The 8,277-nt window shown below is 40.3% G+C and overlaps 1 protein-coding gene across 1 annotated transcript in view; it reads left to right on the forward strand.

The window, feature by feature from the left end:
- The first annotated feature begins 3,464 nt into the window (after positions 1 to 3,464).
- LOC118559858 (TATA box-binding protein-associated factor RNA polymerase I subunit B-like) overlaps positions 3,465 to 8,277 on the forward strand; it is a 14,678-nt gene continuing 9,865 nt past the window's right edge. The window contains exon 1 of the mRNA XM_036130389.1: positions 3,465 to 3,481. Coding sequence (XP_035986282.1) covers positions 3,465 to 3,481 — 17 coding nt within the window. The remainder of the gene's footprint in view (positions 3,482 to 8,277) is intronic.

Below are 8,277 nucleotides of genomic sequence, written 5' to 3' on the forward strand. Positions count from 1 at the left end.
ATTCATACTTAATTTAGACATTCGTGCATGCAACGTCTTTATCTAATTAGTGGGCAAAGTTTTAATTTGGTAGACCTCCACCTCATTATCTAGTCATAGCCTTTTGGAGGTAATAGATTTGAAAGAAACAGAAAACCCTTTACACCCTCCTCCACAAGGGGAGCCGATTAAATAACTTGAAAAATGTGGGTGCCTGTGGGACTTTGACCCATTGCTCCGGTTTCCTGCCGCAGTCCCAAAACCACGGCAATAATCGGTGCTCCTATATTAGGTATTCAAGAAAGAAACGGTTGTACTTCTTTGTCTCTGGCATGTGACAAACTGCTATTTAATGGGGGCAGGAATCTATCTCCCTGTGACTAATTAAAACAGGTGATGTGCTGTAGTCAATGCATGGATAGCAATAAAAGACGCTAATGGAATCCCAGAAATATCAGATTTGTCCTTTTGGTAAACTGAAACAGGTTTCAGGAAGATACCCTAAGAGCAGAAGTGTATTATTTGATTAGTGTTAGGCACACGTTTTACTGGTTTCCATTTCTTTGGGCCCTTCACACTGGGCTTTGACTACAGCTGTTCAAACACGCTTGGATTACAACACATTTGGAAAACCTTGTGCCAGTCTGCAGGTCATCACGACTCATTCAAACCTCCGACCACAATGTGGACGCAGATGTGCTGACTTTCCCAGAAACCCTTGGAGGTGTCTGCATGTCTACTATGAGTTCCAGCATTACTTTGATGTAGGAAACACCATAAAGATCTTGACAGGTGGTTAGCTGCCTGAGAGAGTGAGTAAAGTGGAGTATCTGTGCAAAGACTAATGTGTTATCAGTGTACAATATTTTTAATCTGCTGTAGCGCTCTTTACAAATATGTTAGCAAGGGCAGTGAGAAGAAATGTAAAACAAAAACAGTTTTTTTACTGATCACTGTGAGCCAATCACGGTGCATATCCAAGTTTCATGGATGCCTTTAAAGTCTCTTTCTCAAATTATGGACATAGAATTAACTAAAAGCAAGGTGAGGGCTCCAGTGCTTCAAATGTTTTTTCAGGTTTTTATTCTCCAAGTTAAGTCATCAACGCGGTCTGGAGAAATGTTGCTATTGTGGCCATTCCTGGGAAGGTTTACCACTGTTCCATGATTTCTCCATTTGTGGATACTGGCTCTCACTCTGGAGTCCCAAAGCCTTAGACTTAAGGCCCGTTTACACTACACTTTTTTAACCGAGCCGAGACCAGTCCGAGCTCGGTAACCGAGATAACTCTTGTGTGTAAACGGTCAGCAGACTGAACCAGGACCGCGCTAACGATAACCGGACCGCGCTAACTGCAGACCAGTTCATCAGTAGGTCTCGACTGGTTTTTTTTTTCTGGCCCGGTTCCCTGAGACGAGGAGCGCATGAGCAGACCGCGTCATGCCCTTACAGTCAGCTGACTGTCCGCGGGTTTCCCGGCGTGTCTCTGGCTGCAACGTCCGATTCACAACTCCATTCAGACAAAATTTTCAGACATTCATAATATACTAGCTTTCCTTACCGTGCCACACGGTTTCCAGTGATGACTTCTGCCTTATGAACCTCAGCGTCTGTTGTTGTTTCCTGCGTCTGTAAATCCTTATTAGACGTTTCATTTGTTCTTATCCACGTCCCAAAAAGCCGACTCTGTCTAACAATACATCCTGAATGTCACGGGTGCCGCCATTTTGATTTGCTCGGTCCCACCTTCAATCCCAGAGAGCGGTAGTACCGCAGATCGCCACTAGGAGGCGAGGAGCAACCAAGGAACCAAGATAACCGAGATAACTCTTGTGTGTAAACGGCTGCATTTATCTCAGTTAACTGGACCAAGCTCGGACAGGTCTCGGCATGGCTTGGTTTTTAGGTGTAGTGTAAACGGGCCTATAGCGTTGTAAGCCTTTCCAAATAATTAATGTCTATGACTTTACTTTAGGTCTGGGTCTGGGGGTATGATGAGTTGCTTTTAGATATCTTTTGGCCTGCTTATTATTACACAGGTTCTAATGAAGGAGTTTATTGTAATCAGGCCTAACGAACCTAAACCCAAAATAGCACAGTTAATTCATGTTTTGACAAAGTCAGAACATTGACAGATTTTTACATAAAATAATTAATTATTATAGGACTGCTATTTGCATTAACTTATATTATTTTTGTCTTACGTTGAAATTTGATGTTTTAAAACATATCTCTGAGGGGATAAAAATATCACAACACTCTATATGCGCAATATGGAGGTGGGTGCACATCTCTCCACCTTGGACTATAAAGGCAAATGTACCAATCACAATGTTTAAGGTTGATTTTATCAAGGTGAAAATTATGGATTGTTTGTTGCACCTGTTTGGTGAGATCCTTTTAGTTAAGCAATGTTCATAACACCATTTTATGTATGTCTATGACTCTGTTTCCTGTTGGAGAGGAACCAGTTACAATATATATGGACAGCATTGTTCAGCGGGACACACGGAGGGTATAATTCTTGGTAATTCTCTCTTCATTCAGGTGAGACGCCAGCAGGCTGGTATGTTTGGAGCATAGTGACGGAGTTTAATGCACGAATGGTGCATATAAATAGCCTGTGCTTGGTAGATTTTATCCAGTGAAGACGCAGGAAAACCTACAATACTTAGATGGTGGCGCAGCATGTTTGTATTCACAAAGAGACTGCGTATTTTTTACATTGAATTCATGACAGGGGTTACCAACATACTAGATTCAAAACAGCAAAGAAATGTGAGTATTTACCAAGATCTAGAGGCGGCCATCAAGGAAAGCGTGGTTCCACAAGCCGTGGGATATTTTACATTAAAAATGGAAAACTCTGACACAGAAATACCTGGCAGAGAAGAGAAAGCTCGGCAAAAGTGGCGGCGGTGGAAAAGATAAAACTTGTTTCAAATACTTCTCCCTCATAGACGAGATGCTCACGTGATTTTATTTGCATTTCTTATTTAATGGAAAAAACGCTATTGCGAAAATGTGTTTCATTGAAATTATCAGAATATCAGCAATGTTTTGCGCATATTTGTAATGGAAACGCAACAACTGAGACAAATTACGAATGCCTCCAAAAAGATTTTCTAAGAGGTATAGATGTTTTAGTTTGGGTCCAATGTATAACCATTTTAAAATACAAGGATGTTTATCTTCTAAAAACCCACCTATGAATAATTCTGACACACAATGGCTGGTTAATGACAATGGATATATCATGTTGTGTCAATGAATATTAGACAACTTAACAAAGAACCCATTTTAAATGATATTGTGAGGCACTCAATTAAAAGCAGCCTGTCAAACACTATTTGTTCCCTTTTTTGTACGTTTTGTTGCTTTTTTCATTTCAAAAGAGACAGAAAGTGGGATTTGAATGCAAACGCACTGTTTCCTAAAAGGTTGATAGCTGAAAACCTCCCACACATTAGATGATCAATAGGAGCATGATCTCAGGTCTCAGGTATGTGCAATGTTTGAACCTTTTTTCATTAAAAAATGACTCAGCTCTGCCTTAGATAACTTTTTTGGTTTAACCCTGAGACCTCTTTCCAATTGAAAAATATTGGTTCTTGCTACAAAGAATAAAGAAATTACACAGAAGGGTACATCATCAAGGAAAATCATTCTTACATCTGTTGTTTCATTTAATTGAACACCAGAAAATCAAGCCCTCTTACGTCTGCTTGGAATCTGCTGCAGGTTAAAGTTTTATTTTCCATTAAATATAAATGAGTTTGCTCATTTGTTCAGTGAAACACAGTTTTTAGCCTCCAAAGTAAAAAGGTTTTATGGGACTTGTAATGACCATACAGTTGGTGCAGCAAGCTCCAGTCACTCTTAACAAAGTTACAAAAATATGCCTATCAACAGTGCCGTTGTCATTTCTTGCTTCGATCTTCCCTGGAACAATACAATACTTTTGGCAATCATGCGTTTAGAGATATTAGCCTATAAGACTGCACATTAATCTGTGTGATGAAGTGTGGAGGCCCCACGTCTGATTCTACACCATCAACCCGACGAGCGTGAAAACCCTGTCGAAGGCAGAGGCCTGAAGCTCTCACCATGACGGACAGCTCTACGGCCATTATGACAAAGCAGTTACATGAACCGACTCGGCCAGGGAAACTTGGAGAGGCGCACCGGCTACTTTCAGAAGGGCTTGACGTGCAAAGCGAGGGTGTCAGGGAAGAAAAAAAAATACAAAAGGCAGAATAATAATGTTCCCTCTTTTTTTACACCGTGTCTGCACCAAAGTCCAGTTCACCCGATTGTCTACGGTGCTTCTATGCTGAACATTGAAACGAGTACGGCATTATTAGAAGTTAGTCCTTGGATCTGGGAGCGTCGTTGCCCTGTGGGGAGCTTCCTCCGTTAATAGTTGGTAAAAAAAACATTGGGAGTTTGCTAATATTGTGATCAGCGCTCCTGATTACTATTAATGCCAGTTAAAGCCGAGCTCTAAGTAGAGCCATTGCTTCTCCACTTCGAAAGGAATGAGTTTAAATTGGCTCGGGCACAAAGCCTGTCGTAGTAGGCAATAAATAAGGTAATTAAAATAATAAGAGTTAATAAAGAATGAATTATTTGTCAAATTGTGCCACCAATATTTCACCAAAAAGGGCAGTACTTAAACCTATTTCCTGGTGACAGGTCACCTGACACCACATTTTAACTAAAATACGCCTGTTTTTTTGTTTTTTTTTATAATTCAGAATGTTTGAGCTTTTGGAAAAGAAAACAGACCCCCAGCAACCATAATTCCTCCACCATGTTATCACTGTACACCTGGTTGCTTTACCACACACTCGTTCTTTTGTTTTAAGCCAGACCAACCTGGAGGGAATAAGGCTGAGAAGCTCAATCTCACGTCTTCTCGCCAAAGCACAGGGTTCCAGTAAAAAGGTCAAGGAGGGTTTTCCAAAACTTTTGCAAATGCACAGCAAAGACAATTTTTCCGCCACATCACTTCCAAACATTTGGCATGTAGAGAGTGTGTGATCGTTATGAAGGAGACTTGCTGACCATGAAATGCCGCTCTTTGCTACAGTCCTGTAACCAGGAGAGTCATGGATTACTGATACGACATTACGTTAGATTCAAAAAGTTATGAAGACGATGTTAGACCTGGATCTTTCATTCCTCACCATCCTCTTGACTGTGTGTGGCTGCCAGATAAAGTTTTATATAACGTTTTGCTTCTCATAACGTAAGTTTTTTTTTTACTTTTTAATTATTGTTTTCACTGTAAATATGAGTAGAGTCAGCAAAGTTGCTATGAATCTGGCCTGTTTTCTGTCAGGCCCCTGCTTTAGGTCAATTCGTTTATTTCCTGCACCCGTAATCCTCTGACAGCGGCCCCATCTAACCACCTACCCCTGTTCTTCAGCCTTTACCGGGTCCTGACCGCTTCCTGTTGCCAGATTACCTGAAACTATGGTGTAAGTGTCCAGCGTTCTTCATCGCCAGCCTTGATTAGTTTCTGACTTTGTACTCGTCTCCAGCTGCAGTCCTTCATCTTCTGCTGTTAAATCAACAATTAGTTCCGTCTGATCCGGCTTATTTTTTGCTGAGGATTTACCCGCCTTCAACAGGTTCTGTTTATTATTAATAAGCTCCGATCATCTCAACTGGCTCCTTTTTAGAAGCGGAGAAGCAGCGGCTCAACTTGAATTGGTATTAATACTGATCCTGGTTATTATACATTTAATAGGGGCCTTTTTAAGTTTGACACCAATTCCATTTTTTTAAAAAAACAACAACAACACATCTTTAATGTGAAATTAAATAAGAACAAGAACTGATCGATCCAGAGACAGTTTTTATCCTACAGCAATAACAAAACTTAATGCACTCAAAAACAACCCATAAACCAACATGAAGGATTGCATATAAGACTGTGCATGTGTAGCTTATTTATATTTATTAGTTATTTATCAGTTATTTGTTTTATTTCTTAATTAGCACTGACAGATAAAAAAATAATTGTTCATGTGATGATGACATTGAAGATCTAATCTAATCTAATCTAACCTAATCTAATCTAAATATTTCTCTCCACCACATAAAGTTACTCAAAACTAAATGTTGGTTGAAATTAGACTGCAACAGAATATTATGGATTTGTTTTTGGACGTTTTGGCCATCTTTACCAGAAGTGGCAATAAATGAGGCGGGTGCTGCGTTCTTAAAAACTGAGACTAACCAAAAAAAATAGCATTTAATTTCAGATCCTACGTTTACATTTCTTATTTCTGTTTACATTTTTGTTAAGTCAAATATAAAGTCTGGTCTGGTCACTAAATGTGCCTCCCTGTTTGATAACGAGCGATCGGGGCTCTTCATCACATTAGAATATGAATCCTCTAATAGGTTGTTGTGGATGAATCGATAGATGCCGGCTGAACATTTCTAGCTACTCTAGTATAATTTTGACGGTCAATTCTCGGGTATGTGAAAACAAACCCGTGCAGAGAGCAACAACAATCTTAATAATTGCTGAATACTTCCATCTCGCTGTTGTATTTCGTAGATCTCCCATAGAGCACATGGGGGGAAAAGAAACTAACAGATTATTCTCATGCTCTGTTGTCTCTCTCTCTCTCTCTCTCTGGCCTATTTGGCTTTCGCTGTTATGCTCACTTGGGGCTGAACTGCTAAATCGATAAACCAATGCTACTGCTCAATAACTCAGCAGAGCCTTTTGCCTGGTGTGATAGTCTTGGTAACAAACAGCAGGTTTCTATTTAAGGAGAGCCACTTTTAAGACCCGCTCATACCATCAAGCGAATGCCTTTGGTTGGTTCCACCTCATAATGCAGTTATGCTTTGAAGCCTTGGGTGAAAGAAATATATGAATCTCACTATAATGTATACTGCACACCTTAAGGTTGCTGCAGACCGAGTTTCCCATCGTCTCTTATCTGCAAACACCTCCAAACTCTCCACACATTTATAAGCTTAGGATTTATACATTTGTTTTTCGGGAAAAGTTAGACAGAAAATAATTGTTAGGAGGGGCAGTGGGTCGCGTCATGCGTGCCCTGCAACAAAAACACATTTATTACAAACAAAACGGAAAAGGAAGCAGCAGAACCATCAACGGTTCTTGCTGTCGAACTTTTTGTTTCCAATGAGCATCGTCACATTTGGTCAGATTCTTTTCTGCTGTGCTGCAAACTATTTTTTTCCGTTTCTCATCTTTTTTGCAACGACTCAAACAACAAATTAGTTTTTGTTCTACTAAGTCGACACTTAGTTTGGTCATAAGCTTTCCGTTTCCTCTCGCTCGACGCCTCATCTCACTAATTCTGAAGCTGATTGCTTTTTTTTTTTGCGTGTGTGTTATAAATCTTTGCGCCAGGAAGATGGTTTACAGCAGAATCCAGAAAAACGGAGTCTTTTCCCATCAGGCGCGGCGTGACGTTCTGCAGCAGAGCCCATCTGGTTAGACTTAATGAGAACGCTGGTACTGAACAGACCCATTAGCTAGTCCAGGATTCCCCAATATGACTTTGTCTGGCAGAGTTCCCCCCTCACTGGCTCTAAAACTGCAGACATCTTTTGCATAAACCTTTCAGATAACTTTTCATAAGATGTTACCACCATGTTGTGCAGCCTACATTACCCTGATTCTGTGGGTCTTGGAGTTGAAATCAACTTTGCTGGGACAATGCTGACCGCATCTTTAACAGGACTATCGGCCCAATAAATAAGTGCTTTCCTGTACTTTGGGCATTAAAAACCAAGTTTCTACCGGTTGCACAGATCAAGTCTTCCAGTATAATGTTCAAATTGAAATTTGACCACATTTGGGAGTTTTTGATCATAAATATACTGTTTAAGGTCATGGCACAGCATCTCAATCAGATTCAGACTATGACAAGGCCGCCTCAAAAACCTTTGCAACAGAATCCAGCCCAAGAAACTGAGGTTTCTAAACCCTGCCTGAACTGAGTGGAAGAAGAGCGTGCAGCAGTAAGGTGGAAGACTAATCTGTGACCTTGTGCTGAAACAGGACAAGCATGTCTAAAATACTGATCTTTCCAACACTTTCATTATTGATAACTCTGAAACATTTTTTTTTTTTTTTGCTGGAGACGACCTCAAGAAGAGCACTGACTTTTGAAAGCTGCACATGTTTAAAACAGAGAGAGCCGGCTTTCAGGAACCATTTTTTTTATCATTTTATTCATGGGTGTGATTTCAATGCGCTTCCACGTATGTCCAACGGGAGCAGATGGCATTATTTGAATT

This window comes from Fundulus heteroclitus, unplaced genomic scaffold (assembly GCF_011125445.2).
Source record: "Fundulus heteroclitus isolate FHET01 unplaced genomic scaffold, MU-UCD_Fhet_4.1 scaffold_36, whole genome shotgun sequence".
NCBI classification, from domain to species: Eukaryota; Metazoa; Chordata; class Actinopteri; order Cyprinodontiformes; family Fundulidae; genus Fundulus; species Fundulus heteroclitus.